Here is a 23,350-nt window from a genome sequence, read left to right on the forward strand (position 1 = left end):
TAGGTGAACACATTGAAACATCTTACAGTCTTATTTTAATCATCTTATTTTGTTGTGCTGATACAGTTTGCTTTAATTTCTGCAGCCTAACATACATGGTGGCCATGCCTTTTTATTCAGCAAGTCTGATTGAAACAGTACAGGTGAGCTGTTCTTTATTATAACTTTTTTGTATGTACTGTTAGACTATTTAGTATAGTGTATGTGTCTGATTTCAAAAGTTCACTTCACAGATATACTTATTTATTACATACTACCGTGGATCTAACACACTGCAAATTTGGGTCACACTTATGGCTTAGTTGTCTTTCTCCCTTCCATACACAACTACACTCTTCAGTTAGCTGTCTTGGAACCCAAACTGTGACTTGTTTTGGTCCTTCAAGGCCCCAAGATCAATTTAATATGCTTATTTATGGGTTATCATAACGACTGTATCAATAATTGTTTGAGCACAAGGAATAATCATCCTAAGCGTAAGTCATAGTACCTGTAGATAATAACTACAATGCTATAACTAATAATAAATAATAATAAATAATAAATAATAATAATAATAAATGCTATAACTCAGCATTTAAAAAGAGTGTCCTCCAAAGGAGCATCCAGTGTTGGCTGAACACAAGTGATAACTGCAAACTGAAGCAGTTTCCTGTTAGCATTTAAATCCTGCTTGCTTGTTTTACTATTTCTAACCACACGGTGGCACTTCAAGCACATTGAATTTTGTAGCTTCACTATTTTTTTATAGGTAAACCGTAAGCTAGAAGTGCTTACACGGTTTCTCTTCTGTTTCCAGCATCCGATCTTTTTGTTTTTTGTTTTTTTTGTTTTTCAAGACAGGGTTTCTCTGTGTAGCCCTGGCTGTCCTGGAACTCACTCTGTAGACCAGGCTGGCCTCAAACTCAGAAATCCACCTGCCTCTGCCTCCCAAGGGCGCAGCATTTGATCTTAAAGAGTACTTTTCCGCCATATTAGCGCCTGCTCTGGAGATTGCTTGCTGAGACGGCCTTGTATTTCTGGGTTTTGTTTTCTCTTTATTATCTGTCCCCACTACATCATTAATCTCTGATTTTCCTGTTCCTAATCAAAGTCAGAACTAACTTTGATAAACTGAAATTAACATCTTATGACTGAAACATATTTGTCCTTTCACATTTGGATAGTATTGTGCAGTTCACAGAGTTAGTCTGTCAGGCAGTCTCAGTTTAAAGATAAGAAAAAACTATCAGAAAGATAAAAATTTTGGGCAAAATACTTAAGCAACATGCTGTATCAGGAAAGAGGTTTTACCTTGGGACTGATTTGCCACAGTCACATTTGTCTACTTAAATTAGAACTGTAACTTTAGACAGTTTCTTAAATATCATCTTTAGGCCCCCAGAGCTCCCAGGGACTAAACTACCATCCAAAGAATACACATGGAGAAACCAATGGCTTCAGCTGCATATGTAGCAGAGGATGGCCTTATCTGGCATCAGTGGAAGGGGAGGCCCTTGGTCCTGTGAAGGCTCGATGCCCCAGTGTAGGGGAATGGTAGGGCAGTAAGGTAGGAGTAGGTGGGTGGGTAGGAGAGTACCCTCATAGAAGCAGGAGCAAGGGGGGGCGGGATAGGGGGTTTGCTGAAAGGAAACCAGGAAAGGGGATAACATTTGAAATGTAAATGAATAAAATAACCAATAAAAAAAATTAAAAAATCATCTTTAGATTGTAGTTTTATTTTATAGAATAGAATTGTGTTTAATAGCTGACTGTATTTTGTAAGTATCTAGCTTACAGTAACAGATTTTGTCTGTGTCTGTTTTGATGCTGTCCTTGCTGTGTGTCCCTGCGTCTCACTCTCAGTGCCCTGCTCTCCTTGTCTGTAGACAGCTTGCTTTCTCAGGCTTTTTTTCTCAGGGAGATCACCAGAAGAACTACTCTTTGAAGCCCTTGAATAGGAACTACTTTCCACTGGTTAATCCTTTATGCAGTATTGTTGAGTTCAGTCTATGTGCACTTGAAAAGTTAGTGTTTCAAAGTTCTAGTGGTCCTGTCCCTTTCCTAAAAAAGGGTCCATATTGATTCCCCATGATCAATTTCAGACCTATTCTTATACAATTTCAGGTATAGTGTTGTATCAAAATTTTTATTGACTTGCTTTTTTACTTTACCTTCTTTAAATTTATTTTCTTATCTCATCCAATATTTATTAAGAAACAACCTGTATCAGAAAAGGCCTTAGACTCATGTAATACAGTAGCAAAAAATACTGATAAAAATCCTCTACTTCTGTAATATTTAAAAGCTTGTGGGGAGGATAGACATTAGTATGACATATCTAGAACCTGTAAGGAAGTGATTGTTAAAGAGCAAAGCAAGAATGATGTGGTGTGGGTAGAGAGGGCAGTTCGTGTTTATGAAAGCGCAGATGAAGCCTCATTGAGAAGGTGATATTTGAGTAAAGGTCTAAGCCTGAGAGGGACATGAAGAACACTCGGAGCAGAGGGAAAACAAATACAAGCTGAGCAGGATCGTATCAACTGGTTTCGATGAGTTGGAAGGATTGTTTTTGACTAAGTGAGGGGTTCCGTTCATTAGGTTAGAGTAGGAAGAGGGGCCCCATTAGGATGCACACTGCAGTGCATTGTAAGCATTTAGCCTTTCCGTTAGACAGTGCTACTCGCCTTCCTCATGTTGTGCTGACCCTCAACCATAGAATTATTTCGTTGCTACTTCATCACTGTAATTTTGCTACTGTTATGAATAGTAATGTAAGTATGTGATATGCCATCCCTCAGCTTAATAAAACAGCACCTTTTCCTTTATCTTTCTAGTACCTCTGGCCAACAGCCTTTTTGCTTTTTGAGACAAGTCTTTGTGAATTTCAGGCTGGCCTCAAACTTGCCAGATAGTTAACAGTACCGTTGAACTTCTGAACCTCCAGTTTCCAGCTCCCAAGTGCTGAGCTTACAGGGATATGTTATCACTCCTGGGTTTCTGTAGTACTGGAGAGCTAACTGAGGACCTTGTGCATTCTAGATAAGCGTTTTACAACTGAGCTACACGCATCTCCATCCTCTTGGTTTTCTCTCTCTCTCTCTCTCTCTCTCTCTCTCTCTCTCTCCCTCCCCCCCCCCCCCCCACATAAGTGTAATCCAGCAGTAAACTCTGATCTTAAAAGCATAATTGAATTGTTTGGCTTCCATAGCTGCCTCCCAAGCCAGGCCAGCATTGTCTCTTCTCTGGAGATTTATAGTAACTTTATAAGTACAGTTCTCGCTTCTGCTCTTGTCATTGTTGGCACAGCAGACAGCATTATTTTACAGCATAAATTGTATCAATTTGATCTTTTGCTTAAAACTAAGCATTTATTTCCCATGTGAACAGATACCGTCAGAATTCAGCTTGATCAGTCAATGAGTTTTATTGGGGTTTATTATAGTAATATAGGTGAGGGGTTACTTACAGGAGCAGAAGTGAGACAAAGACACTTGTATCACCAAAGCCTTCCATAGCATGGGTGACAGCTCACAAAGTTGGGAACCTAGAGCACAGTCCACAGCTTGCAGGCAGCACAATAGATTGGAAGATCATAACTTTCCAAGTGACCTGGTCTAAACCTTTTCCTGGCAACTTGGCTGCTTTTTGCTTCCTGGCAGCTGGTCTGGTCCCAAAGTCTTCTTTGCTACTTGTCTGAGAATCTTTGCAACTTATCTTGTTTGAGAGTCTTCTTTGCACCTCAACTCCACTCCTTGGAGAATGAGTCTTGGCTTTTATTGTTTACTTTGGCAGGGAGGGGGCTAGTGAATCTGGTCAGTTTCAGGGACTCCTGAAGATATTTTGGATTGTCTACCTTCCTGTTTTAGGAGTTTCCTGCAAGATGGAATGTGTCTTAGTTAGGGTTTTACTGCTGTGAACAGACATCATGCCCAATACAAGTCTTATAAAGGACAACATTTAATTGGGGCTGGCTTACAGGTTCAGAGGTTCAGTCCATTATCATCAAGGCAGGAACATGACAGCATCCAGGCAGGCATGCATGGTGGAGGAGGAGTTGAGAGTTCTATGTCTTCATCTGGAGGCAGCTAGCAGAATACTGGCTTCCAGGCAGCTGGATGAGGGTCTTATAGCCCACACCCACAGTGACACACCTACTCCAAAAGGGCCACACCTTCTAATAGTGCCACTCCCTGGGCCAAGCATATACAAACCATCACAGAATGTTTCAGTCTTAGAGGAAGCTGCTACAGAACAACTGTTACATGATATTTTATATTACCCTCCATTTTTATAGGAGACTGAAATTGATGCTTAGGAGAAGTTAAGTAGAGTAACAGTTGTTACACAGCCAGTAAGTTGAGAAGGCAGGATTCAAAATGACACTTCAGGGATCTTTAAGCACGTTCCATTCTTCCTTACACATTGTTGCTTCTTAGTGTTCTAAGGAGTTCCTTTAAAATAGTTGAGACAGGCTCTCTACTTCCTCCACTGAATTCCACTTCTGCACTAGAATGGCTGTCCACTTCATTCCTGTCTATTTTGAGGATGTAATGTAACACATCATTTTTCCTTCCCTTTCCTCCCTCCAAACCTTCCCATGTATCTTCTTTGTTCCTTTTGAGAGTCATGGCCTCCTTTATTTGCTGTTACCTTCATATATGTATATGTGTAGACATATATAGTCCTAAATATAATGTGCTTAGGCTGTATAATGATACTCATATGTATGTTTTCAGGACTGACTACTTGGTATTGGATGACCAACTGGCATACTTTCCTGGAGAAGACTATTTTCACACTCTCAACATCCTTACTTGCCTGCAGTTCCTTGCATAGGATTGAGGTCTCATGGGCTTTTCCCCATCCACTTTGGCATTTCTGTTGGTGTGTTCTTGTTCAGCTCCTGTTGGTAGTCATGGTGATGATACTTTATGTGTGTAGCTTCTGTATTACTAGGAGACACAGTCTCACAGCAAGGTCACTGATCTCTGGCTTTTATAATCCTTCTACCCCCTCTTCTGCAGTGTTCACTGAGTCTTAGGTGTAGGAGTGGTTTGTAAATGTATCCATCTACTGGAACTGGGCTCCACAATTCTGCAGTTTCCTATGTTATGGTTTTCTGTAATGGTCTCCATCTAATGTAAAAGACTGTTTCTTTGTAAGGATCTAGTACTACAGTTATCTGTGGGTCAGGGAAAATGTTTCAGTTGTTTTTAGAGATTATGCAGCTTTAGTGAAGTGGTAGTTGTAGGTTCTGCTTCAAGATCCATGGCTTCTTATACGTAGTTGCCTAGGTTTCCAGCACCAGGCATGGTCTCCCTCTTGTTAAGCAGATCTTAAGTCCAATTAGCAAGCTGTTGAGTCACTGCCAGGGAGCTAGGTATGGTTGATTTACTCCTAAGGTTACTATTATCTGTTCTAGTTGGCTGGATGTGGAGAACGCTACGAGTTTTTTAAATGTCATTTTGGGTGAGTACACAGATGGCTGTGAAAATTGTGGTAAGAGCTCCAAGGCACATCATTATTGTTAAGATAGTACTATTGCTTGAGGTTAGGATGAAATAGAATTATTAGAAAGAAGCCTGCTACAACTACAGTGCTTGAGTGAAGTAGGGCCAAGACTGATGCCGTTACTGAACTCTTGAGGTACTCCTGCTGTGCTCATTTCTGGGGTTCATAGGCGTTAGAGCTGGGTAGCACTGTTGTCGCTTCCTTCCTTTGGCAGCTTGTATGTCAGCTTCTGGTACTATGAGAGCTACTCTTCTGGGAGGAGGCACTTAGGCCGGTTCCAGATCAGATGTCTCTGGGCTCTATTTGTGAAGTGCGTGTGTTCAGCTACAGGACTTACCTTCCACCTTTGGGAGGTAACCAAGGGCAATAGCAATAGGCTGTATGTTTTGAAAGACTCTTAGACAGTCCTGGCTAGCAACACAAAGAGAACTTGTCATGTCTGCTATTGGGATTTCTGCTAAGGGTCTTTGGCTCTTGGAGGGAGGAGCATTGCCAGGCAAGTTGAGAAAAGTTTATTTAAACTATACATGTACACAGAATTCTGTGTATTATACGTTTTTTTAAAAAAGAGAATATAATTCTTACGACTTTCAGAATTCCTTTCCCGATTTTACCCTTTCTCCTTTTTCTGTATGTACTTCCCTCTCCCTTCCCTAAATAGCCTTACTTTCCTATTTCCCTGGTCAGACCACTTGTATGCTACTATTCTTCTCTGCCTTCCTTCTTCTGTATTTAACTCCCCCCCCCCCCACTCCTGTAGAGCCCCTCTTCCCATTTCCCTGGTCCACTCCTGTAGAGCCTCCCTTTCCATTTCCCTGCATTTCCCTGATCAGATCACTTATATTCTGCTTTTCTCTATATTGTTCCCCAACCCCTTGCCCTAGCAATGGTCCCCCTTTATTTTCCTGGTTTCTGCAGTTACTACTGAATATGTACTCTCATCTGAAGATTTGGAGCTGGGAGCCGCTAATGAGAGAGAACATGTGATCTCCCCCTGCCCCCGCCCCATCTGGGTCCCTTTATATAATAAGATCTTTTTTAGTTGTAACCATTTACCTGCAAAGTTCATGATACTATTTTTCTTTACAACTGAGTCCTATTCCATTGTGTATATGTACACATTTTATTATCCATCAGTTGTAGGTCATTTAGATTGTTTTGGTTTCTTAGCTATTGTGAATAGAGCAGCAGTGACCATGGCTGGACGTGTATCTGTGGAGTAGAATGTTGAATCCTTTGGGTATGTGCCAAGGACTGGTACAGCTTGATCATATGGTAGATTTATTTTTAAATTTTTTGAGAATTCTCCACACTGATTTCCATACTGACTGTATAAGTTTGCAGTTCCACCAATAGTGAATGAGGGTTCCCTTTTCCACATCTCCTTCATTTGTTTTAGATTGGTTTGTCGTGTTAATCTTTGCCATTCTGACTGGGGTAAGAGGAAATCTCAAAGTTGTTTTGATTTGTAATTATATAGCTAGGGACAATGAGCAGTGAGCATTTTTTGAGATACTTCTTAGCCCTGCCCCCTTCTTTTTCTTTTGAGAACTCTATTCAGGTTCCAGGCAGAGCTCTCTGCCAGCCATATGTCTTTTGTCAGATGTGTAACTTAAAAAGATTCCCATTTTATGGGCTGCTTCTTCACCCAATTGGGTTTGAGTGTTTGTTTGTTTGTTTGTTTGTTTGTTTTTTGCCTTTTCAGAACATTTTGTTTTATAAAGTCTATCCTGTCAGTTCTGGGGCAAATGGAGCCCTATTTAGGAAGTCTTTTCCTATATCTATATCCTACAGGGTACTGTCTGGAAGAAATTCTAGAAGTTTCAGTGTTTCAGGTTTCACATTTAGGTTTTTTTTATCAATTTGGAATTAGTTTTTGTACAAGGAATAAATATGTGTCTAATTGAGCAGTGAATTATCCCAGTACCATTTGTTGAAGATGCTTTTTTTTTTTTTGTCAACTTATGTTTTTGGCATCTTTGTCAAATATTAAGTGCATGCAGTTACAGGTACTCATGTGCTTGGATCTTCAGGTTGTCTTTCAGGTCTAGGAGCCTGCTTTTGTGCCAGTACTGTATTGTTTCTATTACTATGGCTGTGTAATGCTTCTTAAGATCTGGAATGGTTATTCCTCTAGCTGTGTTTTCTGCTCAGGGTTGTTTTGGCTATCTGGGATCTTTGTGGTTCTATATGAATTTTAGGGTAGTTTTGCTTTGTTCTTTTTAACTGTTTTTAGTCTCAGAAGTTTTGTTATGTTGTGTTTTCATTTAGTTCTTAGAAATTTTTTATTTCTTGATTCCATCTTTGACTCATTCATCATTTATTAATGAATTGTTTAATCTCCATGAATGTATAACTACTACACTTTTATTTGCTATCAATTTTTAAGTTGTAGTGTATTATGGGTAGATTGGATACAAGAACTGATTTCAGTCTTTTTGAGTTTGCAAAGATTTGTTTTGTGTGTCAAGAGGTCTATTTTAGAAAACCTTCCCTGTGCTGCTGAGTAGATTGTGTATTGTTTGGGGTTTGGGTAGAATGTTTTCTAGACATCACTTAACTCCATTTGATGTATGATGTCAATTGATTCTGATGTTTCTCTGGTTTTTTATTCAGATGACCTGCCTGTTGAAGAAAATTGAAATCATCTATTATTAATGGAGTGATGTTAATCTGTTTTTAAATACAGTTGTATTTATTTTTATCCAATTGGGTTCCCCAGAGTTCACTGCATGTATGTTTCGGATAATAATGCACTCTTTATTAACTGTTTCCTTGATTAGAATATAGTAGCATTCTTTATCTCTTCTGATTAGTTTTAATTAAGTCTATCTTGTTAGATATTAAAATAGTGATACTTGTTTACTGGTCACAATTCAATACACTTTCTTTGTTATGTATTCTCTCTCTCTCTTTTTTTTTATAATTTATTTTTTTCTCAAATCGTAATTCATTCACACAGGGGTATAAACTCAGAAAGGCAGGATGTGGGGAAGGGAATGACACTGGAGTGTGGGTGTTCAGGGGGAATACAGATATCTTCAGAACCGGGTATCAGCTGGGTGAAGGTTCAGGGGACAAGTCACTATGACTCTGCCTATGACTCGCTTGTCCTTATCTAAGTTGGTATTGTCTGCCCAGGCTACCTATTTACAAGGTCTATGACTACTCAGGTTTGTAAATTTCCACAAAAGCTGCCTGTTTACATTAGCTTATAGCCATCTGTTTCCATGTTTTTCCACTGAGACCCAAGACTTGGTGTTAGTATACACGTATGACAGGCCTATTGCTGATTTTAGGCCTATGGCTGATTTTAGGCCTTCAGTGGGTAAGCAGGGCTGCCCTTGACATCTCCTCCCTTCTCTAATTGTAGAAGGGCTGTGGCAATTCTAAACTTGCGAAGGCGGGGATAGAGGCCTGACCTCCAGTATTTGAAGGGGACCTTGTAATGGCTCCAGTCCCCCTGTCGTTGTCCAGTGAGGCATGAGGGCCATACCCGTCCCGATGTCTTTTTCCTGGAGCGGGGATACTTTTGACATCAGCCCCTATGCAGTCAGGGTTGTCCCTCAGGGAACCCAGATAGATATTTTTATCTTTTGTTTATATTCCTTTGCAGAGCTTAGCCTTGCAGCATAAGCAAGAATTCAGATCGCCTGACAGAGGGGGTTCTGGATGGCCCCTCTCTGCTTGGTCTAGGGGCAGAAGTCCCCCCCTTTTAGGTTGGGTGGAGATGAGTTTTGGAAACACCCGGTATAAAGTAACAACCTCATCTTGAGTCTCGTGGTCCTCCATAGCTAACTTATGATAATGTATCTGAGTAGGTTTTGCTACCAAATTATTTATCTGTTGTATCACAGAGTTAGTTCGCCTATTTGAGAGCCAGGGACCAGCAGAAAAAAGCAAAAAGAACCCAAATAATGGTCCCAAGATGGGAGGAAATAGGGTTGACAACCTTGGGGAGGCTGAAAACCAATTCTTTTATCAGCATTCATCTGTCTCTTTCTCTCTCTGATTTTTCTTAGGGCCTTCACTACCTGTTTCATGCTCTCTTTAACCCTCCTTGTCTTGTCTATGTAAAGGCAACCTTCTTCTTTAAGAGCTGTACACAGTCAAGAGCTGTACACAGCCTTTTCTATTGTGATAGAGTAAATCAAGTCCAATAAGGATCTTTGCGATTTTAGGAGGTCTCTTCAGACAGCGAAACGAGGGATTTCTTCAGATTAGTGATGTCAATCTCTAGCTGTTTGGTGTTCTTGTCAGTGGCCCTTCAAAGGTCTGAGTAGTATAAGTTCGGAGGCCAGCATCTGGATTAGAACTTCTAACAGCAGACATCACGGGTTTTTACCTGGGATGCTGCCTGAGTTCAAGCTCCTGGGAGTCCCTCTTCCTCTTGGTTTTCTGGGGTTGGGTACAGAGCTGCTGCCTGTGACCTGCTCTATGCTTGGGCCCAGACCGGAAGTCCTCATGTATTCTCTCTTTTAGCTACTTTTCTTTTTTCCTCCTGTCATTGATATTCTGTATGTTTCTTGTATCTGTATGTGGGTGTCTTTCTTTAGTTTGGGGGATGTTCTCTGATTTTGTTGAAGATCAGATCTATGTCTGTGCCTTGGGATTTCTCTCTCATCTTTGCCTATAATTTGTAGGTTTAGTTCGTTTCATGGTGTTCCACATGTTTCTTTTCTGTGTTTAAAATTTTTTAAATATTATGCTTATTTGATCTAGATCCTGTACTTCAATCTTCAAGTCCTGATATTCTGTGTTCTATTTGATTTATTCTACTAATAAGACTTTCCTGTGAGTTTCCTAACAGCAGCTTGAGTCTTCTTCAGTGAGTTTATCTCCTTATTGAATTCTGTTCTCAAGTCCTGGATCGTCTTAATCATTTCTGTAGCTTTATGTTTGTATTTCTTGGGTATCACTAAGGTGCTTATTCCCTTTAAACTCTTTCTCCTCAGTGTTATTGAGTTGTTTGTGTCTTTAAATTCTGAAGTCTTTTATGAATTTTATGATTGTTCTTTTAAATTCTGAGTCCTTGGGTTTACTTAGGTAATTTGCCTTGGCAGATATTTATATATGACCAGTAGGTTTTTAGAGAGAAGATAGATACTGGCTTGATTGTTCATATTTTGGAATTTTTGCAATGAGATCTGGTCATGCGGATGTCTTTTCTTTGGTTAGTCTGATATGGACTGAGTAGGTTAAGGTAAAAGCAGGGCAGGTTCGTCCTAGAGGTTGGAAATGGCTTGGGTGGAAAGGAATCAGGGACTCCTGTCGAAGAGACTGGGATGGTAGGCAAGATGTGCTTCCTGGTCCAAGCCTGAAGTGTGGATCTTGATCCATGTGAGTGGAAGGGTTGGCTGGAGGGGAAATAGGTAAAAAGGTTTGCATAGTTGGGTAAAGAGCCAAAGGTACTCGTAGGTGGTTGGAGGTAGACTATGTCCTGCTCATTGCTCTTCATGGTTTATCTTTTGAAAAAATAATATAATGCTAATCCAATCTCACAGCTGAAGTTGACAAATCATGGATGTTTTTCTTCTTTTGTGAAAATACATTTATCTTAAAGGGACCTAATAACAGTATTTTCTACAGCAATTTTATTATTAAGTTGATGGTGCTCAGTGGTAAGGAGCACTAATGATTCCTTCTAGAGGACCAGGCTTCAGTTCTCAGCGCTTCAGTTCCAGGGGATCTGATGGCCTCTTTTGTACCCTACAGGCAGGGCACACACATGGTGCAAAGACATACATGGAACAAAACAACCATACATATGAAACAAATAAGTCTTTTTTTTTTTGTAATAAAATTGTACATTTTTGATCACTTTTGTTTCAGAGTGAGATAATTCGAGATAATACTGGCATCCTGGAATGTGTTAAAGAAGGAATTGGACGAGTGATAGGCTTGGGAGTGCCTCACAGCAAACGCCTTCTTCCACTGTTTTCATTGATCTTCCCAACAGTGCTGCATGGAGTTCTTCATTACATCATCAGCTCCATCATTCAGAAGATTGTCCTTCTAATTCTGAAGAGAAAGACCTATAATAGCCACCTAGCTGAGAGTACTAGCCCCATGCAGAATATGTTGGATGCTTATTTTCCAGAACTTATTGCTAACTTTGCTGCCAGCCTTTGCTCTGACGTTATACTTTACCCATTGGAAACAGTTCTACATCGTCTTCATATTCAAGGAACACGCACAATAATTGACAATACAGACCTTGGCTATGAAGTACTTCCAATTAATACACAGTATGAGGGAATGAGAGACTGTATAAATACCATCAAGCAGGAGGAAGGAGTGTTTGGTTTTTATAAAGGGTTTGGTGCTGTTATAATACAGTATACACTGCATGCAACCATCTTGCAGATTACCAAAATTATTTACTCCACACTTCTTCAGAATAGCATTTGAAATTTAGGTTCTGTGATTGGCTGATCCAACAAATGTGGTCTGGATAATTTGCTATGACATTTCAAGTAATAAAAGTAAAATACTGCATGGAAAGAAATAGGCTGGGAATTAAGATCGCTGGAAAAGCTCATGCTGATTATTCTGACTTCTTATTTTTCTTAAGGGACAGATACATATATATATATATTACTTGATCAAACCTTTCCAAAATTGAAACTTCAATAAAGGTAATACATTAAATTTAAAATGTAAAGTTACATTTTAGTATAATACTCATGCCGAAGTAAAATTTATCCTGGGTGGAAACAAAAATGTATCAAGTATAAAATGAAATTACAATGACTTGAATCTATTTTACTGACCTTAATATTTGTTATATATTTGTTTAACTTGGATTCAGGTCAGTGTGTTAATTCTTAAAGCAGTGGATAGTATTGGGATTTTACCTTTAAGCAAGTAGATTATGTCATCATTGAAAAAAACTAATAATTAGATTTGGCACTGTGTAAGCAGTGGTTGAAGAGTTTTAAATTGTATTTAACCATTTTAATTGCTGTATATATTTATTATATGGAGCCATTTGTGTGTGTGTGTGTGTGTATGTATGTGTATACATGTAACTTGGGATTTCCTTCATCCCTGCAAGTTTTCATAGACCAGCTTCATGCATCAAATGAAGGTAGACACTTTCTGCTTGAACATCAAGAACAAGACATCAAAACGCCAGAAAATAGCTTTCTTGTCTGCATCACATCCAGCCTTGCAGTGTCAGAAACTTGAAATTTGTCATATGCTTGTGACCTGTGGATCATCAGATGATTTTTAGAGCTACTTTTAAAGATACCTAACAATCATGGCAGCCATTACCGTTTTCACCCTTACCTTAAGGAGCCTCACTTGTCTTTCATTTCTAAAAGAACTTATCTTGGAGGGAACAAAATTAAAGTTCTCCTGAGAATTTGTGCCTCTTGCTCACCATAAATAATCACTGCAATCTTTCTTTTTTCTTACCTTTTTTTGTATGCGTGCGTGTATGTAAAGTTTTATTCTCCAAATAAGCTACCAAGAAGATAAAAATGAGACGTTCTTGTTACTTTTTATTCAAACTTGCTTGGATAAGTACTGAATTGAAATACAAACCTCATAGGAAATTTGCCCTTATGTTTTATGAAGGAAGAGGAGGAGTCACTATATTTCAACAAAGGAAACGTGTTAATCACTTCAATAAAGTTGGTGTGTTCCCACGGTGGATTAGCCTTTGTAATAAAGTAATGTAGAGTTCACTGATCACTCATGCAGCATTTAGCATTTCATTTCCTCATGGATATGCCCCAGTTTACACGCACTGAAGTGCAGTGCCTCCAGGTGTCGCCCAACCTAGAATGCATGCAAACTAACCCTGATGTTAATGTTAAACGTTGCAGAGAGTGTTTGTACCATGACTGGTAAGAGTGGGAGCTTTACACGGTCATGGAAAAGCATGAAGTAGTGTGTCAGTAGCAGCTGTCCCTACCATCTATGTCTCTGAAGTAATGCTGTCAACTCTTCAGTTCCTCAAAAGGGAAAATAAATGCTGTTGATCACATTTTGCATTTTATGGTTAAATCTCTTAACGTGTTTTACTTTGTATAAAGAGGTTAACATTTTTTATTGACTTTTAGCCGCTAAGTTTTTAGATGTCTATAGTCACCTTCCTTAGAATCTCATTTTATAAGTTAAGGTGGTTTCAGAGAAGAAACTAGAAAATTTTGGTTTCAGCAAATAGTTAGAACAGTCTAAATGGAATCAGATATTTACTAGGTAAATTTTGTGGAATTTTCCATGTATCTGAATACTAGATATTTGAGGATTATTTATTGACAGTTACCATGAATTTAGTAATATAAATTTATTGATCTGAAGTAAAAATGCTGTAGCTGAACTAAATACATGATTGGTCTCCTTGCAGAAATCTCTACAAATTACCTTAAAAACTAAAGTTGGAGAGTGGTAAATAAGGTTTGTTTGTTTGTTTGTTTGTTTTAACTGCTTTTTCAAATTTGTTAAAAGTGCAGCCTTTGAAAGTCAAACGCATTTTAACTGGCCAGTGTTTCTCAGTGAATTAATACCTTTTATACTTAGCATGACAAATAGCCCAGTGATGTGATTATATTAAGTAGAATATATCAAAGCAGTCACTCATGGATGGTGCAGAATGCTTCAATGTTTTTATCCAAGAATTCCAGAATCTGTATGGAAAGTAGAGGATTCTACCTTGAGCGATGTGCTGTTGTTGGCTGAGCTCATGGAGGATTTGTGCTGTCTGTGTGGGTATGGATGCTGTAGAACAAAAAAGACATTTTCCCAGCTCTTGCAAAAACTAGGTTGAGTGACTTAGAAAACTTAGTTAAGCTAATAAAACCCTTTCATAAGGGTTGACATCACACTAGAGTTGGAGTACTACTTACTGCTGACATTTCTGAGTTCCCGTCAAGTGTTTGGTGTGATACATCTTGCGACCCTCTCCCCTCCTTGAATAGCTGCCATATTACTTTTGAGCCATTTTCATTAATACAGTACTAGTTTGTATAACAGAGTAACAAAAATCTGTGGTTTGACTTTTACATCTTGTTACCTCAGCGAGGAGGTTTATTTTCTTTATTTTTACAATTTTGTCACTACCATTTTAAATATTTTAGGTAATAAGTTGCAATATAAAAAGCTTGATAAAACATTGAAATCAAGAAAATATATATGTGTATGTATATGTATATATATGTATGTATGTGTGTGTATATATATATGTATGTATGAATATATATATCCATTATTGATACTATAGGACTACTCATGAAGGGGATAAAAGGTAATATTCTTTTTCTAGATAGAAATTAAGAGAAATCTATATGTAAAATTGAACATTTGCCACCACTTACTTAAAAAAAGTCCCTTGCATCATAAAACTAGGCTAATGGATGTGGCATAGAAAGCAGTATATTTTCAAAAGTAAATTTCTGCATTGTATTTTGTTTAGAAGTCTTAACATCTTTTACTGTTAAAACAGCCCTATGGCATTTGTGGAGTAGTCCTGTTTTGGTGCTATTGGAGGAAGTAATTATAGAAAGCCTCTGACTTGTCTCATTGAGTAGCTGTGGGTCTGACAGCATCAAAACAGCCAGCTCCATAGGAACTCTAGGATGAAGATGAGAGTTAAATGTTAGCTGAAGGCAAGAGAAGAGATTTAGAGCACTCGCAGTGAATAAGAAAACAAAACTAAAAATTGAGTCAAACAGTAATAGAATCAAGCCCACAGCTAATTTACTAAAGAAGTCCCAAATTACTAAGTCAGAAATGAATAAAGGGGGCATTGCTAAGCTTAGCATGCTAAACAGCACGGGTTTAGGACAATGCTATGAAAAACCACATGCCGGATTGGACAAATCCCTGTAAGCAGACTACAACAGGCGCAGGAAGAAACAGAAAATTGAGCAGGTGAGGCCAAGTGTGAACCAGTCAAAAACTCAAAGTCTAGGACTAGCTTTATTGGTAAAGTCTACAAACTACTAAAGAATTTGTACCAATGCTCTATTCACCAAAAACTTGGAAGAGGTGGAAACACTTTCCAGCAACCTATGAAGCCAGAATTAAACCAGTATAGGATTAAGTCCTAGACAAGAGCTACAGAATAACATCTCTTATGAGTATATATGCAAAAATTACCCCAAACCTAGCAAACTAAGAGGCTCTAGAGATGGATCACCAGGTAAGAACACTTTCAGAGGATCTATGTTCAATTCCCAGCACCCACATGGCAGCTTATAATAGTAACTCATTTGGTGGCAAAAGATGTCTAGTTAAGTGTTGTCACAGTCAACCGGGTTCACCTGAAAGAGAGGCTGGGAATGGAAGAAGGGACAGGAGGGTGGGAAGAGATGAAGCCAGGACAAAGGTCTCTGATCGAGGCTCAATGCTTTAATGTTCATCTTTCAATTTAAAGGGGAAGCCGCACCCCCAGAGTTCCTTCTTGCTTCAGCCCGGTGGGGGTGAGGGAAATCTATCCTTAAGGGAAGCTCAGCAGGCAGTCTATTCTTCTCAGCTCCTGTAGCAGGCCTTGGGTCGGCCAAGGTGGTTAACACTTGAGTCCTACTGTTTTGGTCTGCTGTGGTAAGCAAGGTCTCTCAGGCCTGCTCAAGGCTGGGGGAAGGGTACAGTTAAGACTTTGTCCTCTCACCATTTGGGGAGACAAAAATATACACACTTATATATACTTTTTAGTATGTATATACTTTATTTTATTGTGGGTTTTTTTTGTTTTTTGTTTGTTTGTTTGTTTGAGAAAGGTTTCTCTATGTAGCTCTGGCTATTTTGGAACTCACTCTGTAGACAAGGCTGGTCTCAGATTTGCTCAGATTTGCTTGTCTCTGACTCTTAAATGCTAGGTTTAAAGGCATGTACCTCCCTCCCTCCCTCTCTCTCTCTTCCTCTCTCCCCTCTCTCCTAGCTTCAACAGTAGTAGGTTTCTATATGCGCCCTCAAATGGCCCTTGGTATTGTGTTCCCTCCTTTACCCCTATTCTCTCCCCCTCCATTTAGTTCTCCAGATCCACTCTGCCTAACTTTATATTTTATTCCCCTTTCTTGAGAGATCCATTCCTCACCTTTTTATTTTATCCACCCCAGTCCTTTTTATTACTAATTATTATTACATGGATATATGTATGTACTGGGTAGTTTTATGACAACTTTATAGAAGCTAGAGTCATCAGAGATGAACGAACCTCAACTGAGAAAATGCCTCCAATGAGCTGTAGACAAGCCTGTAGGCTCTACAGTGTAGGCCATTTTCTTAATTGGTGATTGATGTGGGAGGGCCCAGCTCATTGTGGGTGGTGCAATCCCTGGGCTGGTGGTCTTGGATCGATAAAGCAGGCTGAGCAAGCCGTGAGGAGCAAGCCAGTAAGCAACACCCCTCCATGGCCTTTCTATCAGCTCTTGCATCCAGGTCCCATGCTCTGCTCAAGTTCCTGTCCTGACTTTGATGATGAACTATGATGTGGAAGTGTAAAGCCAAATAAACCCTTTCCTTCCCAGTTTGCTTTTGCTCACAGTGTTTCATCACATCAATAGAAACCCTAATTAAGACAAGTTGGTACCAACATAAGATATTAGTCTGACAGACCTGACCATGTTTTGGGAGGACTGTGGAAGGACTTTGGAACTTTGGGCTAGAAGAGGCATGACTGTTATGACTGTTAAGAGCTCAGTGGGATGTTCTGTAGGATCTTGGAAGATAAGAATGTTGAGAGAAGTACAGACAATGGAGGCCTGCCTTGTGAAGCTTTAGAGGGTAGTTTAAAGACTCTGTCAGCCAGGCGGTGGTGGCGCATGCCTTAATCCCAGCACTTGGGAGGCAGAGGCAGGTGGATTTCTGAGTTCGAGGCCAGCCTGGTCTACAGAGTGAGTTCTGGGACAGTCAGGGCTATACAGAGGAAACACTTGTCTCGAAAAACCAAAAAAAAAAAGAAAGACTCTGTCAATACCATTTACTATTTTGAATAGAGATTCTGTCATTCTGGTCAATTGGGGCTAAAGAACCAGCTGGAAATAAGAAGAGACCAGCCTCATGGAAGTGAAACCTTTGCATTAATGGGACAATTGATGCTGGCCACCTGGAGCTAAGAAGTTAGCAGTGATCCAGAAGAGATCAACATCATTGAGGCAAAATCTTCCGTGAAGTGTTTCCTCAGGGTCAGCACAAAGATGCTGTGTTCTGGAAGAGGTGAAGCTTGTACCTTATGCTGGTAGCTGAATTTGATAGTGTGAGAGTCACCCAGGTGGTACTGGTTTTGAAGGAATGAAGGAGTCTTGGAGAAGAGCTGAGGCTTGGCACTGTGAGAGGCCAGGAGAGGCCATTGGTGAAGGTGCAGCCTCAGTAGCAGTTGAAGGCCCAGGATTGAAGGGATTATGCAGAGAAGTTAAGGCTTGGCACCCTGAAGAGAGCCCAGGGCAGGCTATTGGTGAAAGTGCAGCCCAATTGTAGCAGAAGACTCGACATTTTGGAGATGCCAGTACCTTGGGTTGACTACCAAGAACAACAGCCTTGAGTAGAGCCTATCCAGGCTTAGAAGACAAGCTATGTGTGCTGTAGAAGGTGGAGCTAGAGAAGTGACCCAAGCCCTTTGGAGGAGCCCAGAAGATCATGAGTGGATCTCAGACAATGGACATTGAGTAATTTATACTATTGGCATTTGTTTTACTTTGTTCAGATTGTGACTGTGTCCTGGTTCTTTCCTCTTGAAATGAGAGGTATTTAATTTTATTTTGATTTTTTACTGGAGCCCACAGGTGAAAGGCTTCAAGCTTTTAAAATAGATTTTGGGTGTTTAAAGATATTGAATATTTAAATTGACTGAAGTCTCTTGTTTGTTTTTTTTTTTTGTTTGTTTTGTTTTTGAGATAAGGTCTTAAAAAAGAGATTGAATATTTTAAAGAGGCTGAAATTTCTTGTTTATTTTTGTTTTTGCTTTTGAGACATGGTGTAGGTATGGCTGTTTTGGACTCAGTTTGTAGACCAGGCTGGCCTCAAACTCAGAGATCTACCTGCTTCTGCTTCCCAAGTGTTGGGATTAAAGGCATGTGCCACCACTGCCTGGCAAGACTGAAGTTTTAATATGTTTAAATTTGTAAGAACTGTGAGACTTTAATTTTTTTATGTTTTATATTGTGATATTAATATTAATGTGCTGTCTTGGGAATAAATGAGAAAAGAAAGTATTGAAAAGTGATTTGTGTGTCAAAATGACAGTTGAACTGGCTAGTTTTATGTCAACCTAATACAAGCTAGAGTCAGAAAGGAGGGAGCCTCAGTTGAGAAATGCTTCCATTAGATTCAGTTATAGGTAAGACTGTAAGGCATTTTCTTAATTAGTGATAGATGTGGGAAGGTCCAGCTCATTATGGGCAGTGCCATTCCTGGGCTAGTGGTTCTGGGTTCTACAAGCAAGCAGGCTGAGCAAGCCATGAGGAACAAGCCAGTAAGTAACACCCCTCTATGGTTTCTGCATCAGCTCCTGCTTCCAGACTCCCACTCTGTTTGAGTTTCTGTTCTGACTTCCATCCACAGTGAACAGTGACTTGCAATATAAGTCAAGTAAAGTATTTTGCTTTATTTTCCCGCTGCCTCTCCTCCACCTCCATCAGACTCCTGAACCATACAGGTAAGCTTCCCTTACTTTGCTCTCTGAGCCTTCTGGGCCAAGCCAAGCTGCTTTCTGAAATATACCTGTTCAGCCATAATAATACTTGCATGTGGGCTGGAGAGATGGCTCAGCGGTTAAGAGCACTGACTGCTCTTCCAGAGGTCCTGAGTTCAAATCCCAGCAACCACATGGTGGCTCACAGCCATCCGTAATGAGATTGGATGCCCTCTTCTGGTGTGTCTGAAGACAGCTACAGTATACTCATAAATAAAGTAAATAAATAAATCTTTAAAAAAAAATAATACTTGCATGTATGTTTTCAGAGATGGTTATTTGGCACCGGACAACCTACAGACCATGAATTTGAAGAAAAGGAGGGGACAGGTCTTTGAAAGGGTTTGGAAGGGAAAGGAGAAATGTAATTCAATTATAATCTCAAAAATAATTTAAAAATTAGAGTATAATAAAAATGATCCAAAACATATAAGATTCCTGTGTGTGGCTGCACACTGTTTTCTTAGTATATCCGCATGTAATGTTGTACTAGTATGATCCTTTGTGCTGTGGTTCTAGTACATCCGTGTTCTAGTAAATCCAGGTGCATTGCTATGGTAGAACTTCTATTCTCCCAGTGCTAATACATGTGTGTGTGCTGCCATGTTAGTATATTCTTGTGTGAGGTTGCATCTGTACGTCCACATTCAGTGCGGTACTTTCTCAATGCATGGTGCTCTAGTATGTTCATGTGTGCCGCTAGTTTAGTTTATCTGTGGACACTGTTCTACTAGTAAGTGCTGCACTGGTGCTCACAGCTATACTTTTCATTTATGTACAGTGGTGAACTAATACATCCATGTGCCTGATGTCTGTACCAGTACACCCATGGGCACTGCTGTACTAGTACAACCGTGTACCCTACTGTACTGGTGTTGTGGGAGATACTTAAATCTCCAACCCAATCAGAACCGGTCAATGAAAACACAACTCAGTAATTCAGAAAATATGAATATATTCTGTAAGCCTAGATTCAGCAGATACCCCTACACTACTCTGTTCCCCAGCTATGAGACCTTTATAACTTGAGGGTTTTCCAGCTCCTGCGTTTGTCCTTCTACTTCTTGTTTCCCAGTCGTTGTCCTCTGTTGTCCTCTCTCTCTTCTCTCCCCAGTCATTGTCGTCTCCATTGTCTCCATTGTCTTCCTCCTCCACTGTCTTCCTCCAGTTGTTCTCCAGTCGTCCTTCTCCCTGCTCTCTTCCCACCAACCTTTATTTCTCCACCTCCCCTTCCTCTGCCCAATCACTGGCTCCAGCCTTTATTTTACAAATTAAGACGGGCAGAAGGTTCACTAGAAATCACCTGTGTAATGACTCACACCTCCTCTGCAGCCCTTCACAGGAAAGGGGAATTAGTATCTAAATACAAGGCTGGGGCTATCCACAACATATTGGTATGTTAATTTGTGCTGCAGAATGCTACTTTCATGCATACTGCTATTCCAGTAAATCCAGGTACATTGCTCTAGTGGTACATCCTTATGTACTCTTATACCAGTATACTAATATGCAGCTCTCTGTGCTGCTTTTCTAATAAACTGAGGTTCACTTCTGTAGCTGGACATCCATGTCCACTCCTGTACCATTACCTCCACAGATACCTCCCCCATATTTCATATTTACTAGTGTGTCTGCATCTTTGCTGTCCTGGGACATCTGTTTGTTCTGATGTACAAGTACATCAGTGTGTAATGCTGTAGTAATCATGTATATGTGCATGCTGCTGTGGTCGTGCAACTTTGTAAGATCTGGGAGAAGTAATGGGAAGTCTTGTTTGGTGAAGTAGTTAGTAGAATAACAGAAGAAACCTGTGTGTAACTTTATATATAGGTAGGGCATGTATGGTGAAAACCTAGAGGTTAATGGCAGCTCAGACTGGAACAGTTAGACTAGGCTAGAGCACTGGATGTAGAACCTGGGTTTAGGGAAAAATGTGGATGCAGAGTTCAAGGTAACTCACCACGCTCTATCCTGGGGGAAGATGTGGGGAATTTGAGTGTGGTACTTTCAATAATATAGAAATGAAATTCAAAATGAAATCAGGATAGCCTTTATGGCTCTTTATTGATTTATAGTCTCTGGGAGGAAAAGTAACCATAGACTCAAGTGCCTAGGGAGGAAAGGACTCTAACCATGGTGGGGGGGGGGAGTTCTAGAACATGAATATGATTGCCATAGATTAGAGAAGGAGATACTTTGGATGTGATACATATGAAAGAAATTACTGGAAGATAGAAGAGACTAGATAGATATGTAGAGTGAAAATGGCAGAAGAGATATGCCTTCCTCTTGATTTCTTGTGTGCTAGATTCAGACAATATGAAAAACCACAGAAGTTCCCTGTCTAGTTTTTGTACAGAGATCCAACTTTAATTTTTTTCTGGAAGGCTATTCAGACAAAAGTTCTTTTTATATTTACTTTCCTAAATAAGTAAATGTCTTTAATTGACTCTGACTTCTAAACTTAATTTTATAATAACATTCTCAGACTATCTCAAGAGAAATAAGATTTCTATCACATATTTCCCACTATGAAAACCAATTAGAATGCTAATTGGTATATGAATAGTTTTTAAAATTCTATTCATATGACAAAAGAGTTTACTATTTCAATTAAGTTTTCTGTATGTTATGATGATATGTACTATGTATATGTACTATGTATATAATGCATACAACCTGCTCAGTCTGTATAGTGCTACTTGCAGTATGATTTAGAACTGATCATATGGTATTGGATATCCAATTGGTGTGCTTCCCTGGGGAAGACTGTTTCATCCTTTCTCAGCATTTCTTAGTTGCCTGTAGTTCTTTGTGTAGAGCTGAAGCCTCATAGGGATTTCTCCCATCCATGTAGAGTGTTTAGGCAGTCATTATAGTCAGATTTCATTACCATGGCATCGGAAATTACTAGAAGACACAATCTTATAGCAAACTTTTTGGTTTTCTGACTTTCACAATTTTTCCTCTTCCTACTCCAGAATAATCTCAGACCCTCAGGTGTAGATGCATCATTTGGGACTAGGACCCACAGTTCTGCAATTTGCTTGGTTGTGTTTTTCTGTAATACAACAACTGTTTCAAGAAGAAATTTACTGGATGTGAGGTGAAGACTACACTTATATCTGAAGATTAGAGCTAGGACCCTCCGTTAGAACATGAGACTTCTGTCTTTCTGGGTCTGAGTTACCTCCATGAATACAATCTTTTCTAGTTCAATTCATTTAATCTGTAAAGTCTGTGCTTTAATTTTCCTTTATAGACAAATAGTACAGTGTATGTGTACCATATTTCATTATCCGTTTCTCAGTTGGAGGACATTTAGGTTGTTTCTATTCCATAGCTATTGTGAGCTCCAATAACATGGCTGAGTATACTTGTGAGGGTAGGGTATCAGGCCCATTGGCCACATATCAGTGAGGTGTCAGTGAGTGATAGACCTGGGTACTATGGTGCATTTATTTTTAGCTTTAAGCACTCTCCACAGTGGCTTGACCAGTTTGCAATCCTACCAACAGTGAATGAGTGTTCCCTTTTACTCATGTCACCTCCATTACTTTTTGTCTGTTGTTTTATGATCCTTGCTATTCTGACTAGGGTAAGATGAAATCTCAAAGTTGTTTTGATGTGTATTTCCCTAATTTTTAAGGACAATGTGGTTTGAATGAGAATTGCCTTCGTTGGCTCATATATTTCAATGCTTAGTCCCTAGTTGGTGGAACTGTTTTGGAAGGACTAGGTGGTATGGCCTTGTTGGAGGAGATGTTTCTCTGGGAGTGGGCTTTTGAGGTTTCAAAAGCCCATGCCAGGAGAGGTCTCACTTTCATACTACCTCCAACTTGGGGTAAAGACGAAAGCCCTCAGCTGCTCCTTCAGTACCATGCCTACCTGCTTGCTGCAATGCTTCCTGCCATGATGGTTAGGAACTAACATTTTCCCTGAAACTGTAAAAACTTTCTTTTCTAAGTTGCCATGGTTGTAACTAAGACTCTAGAGAGTATGTGTTTTTGGGCCAGATTATTTTGTTGTTTTTGAGATTGACTTTCTCAGCTTTTCCCATGATTCCATCTTCTCCAACTGGGGCTGGAAGTTATCCTGTACATTTATGTAAACATGACTGTGCTCATGACATGGGGTAACAAATCCTTCACATATTTCTTCCTAGGCAAGCTGACAAAATTTCTTCTGACAGAGACTTGGAAGATGTTTGCTGTG

The 23,350-nt window shown here is 39.6% G+C and overlaps 1 protein-coding gene across 2 annotated transcripts in view; it reads left to right on the top strand.

Annotated features, from left to right (window-relative positions):
* Slc25a46 (solute carrier family 25 member 46) overlaps positions 1–13,489 on the top strand; it is a 29,001-nt gene extending 15,512 nt beyond the window's left edge. For both annotated transcript variants that reach the window (XM_028762716.1, XM_028762717.1), the window contains exons 7-8: positions 86–143; positions 11,326–13,489. In XM_028762716.1, coding sequence (XP_028618549.1) covers positions 86–143; positions 11,326–11,904 — 637 coding nt within the window. In that variant the 3' untranslated portion in view covers positions 11,905–13,489. The remainder of the gene's footprint in view (positions 1–85; positions 144–11,325) is intronic.
* The last annotated feature ends 9,861 nt before the right edge of the window (positions 13,490–23,350 follow it).

The sequence above is a fragment of the Grammomys surdaster genome, unplaced genomic scaffold, assembly GCF_004785775.1.
Source record: "Grammomys surdaster isolate TR1022 unplaced genomic scaffold, NIH_TR_1.0 135, whole genome shotgun sequence".
Lineage (NCBI taxonomy): Eukaryota > Metazoa > Chordata > Mammalia > Rodentia > Muridae > Grammomys > Grammomys surdaster.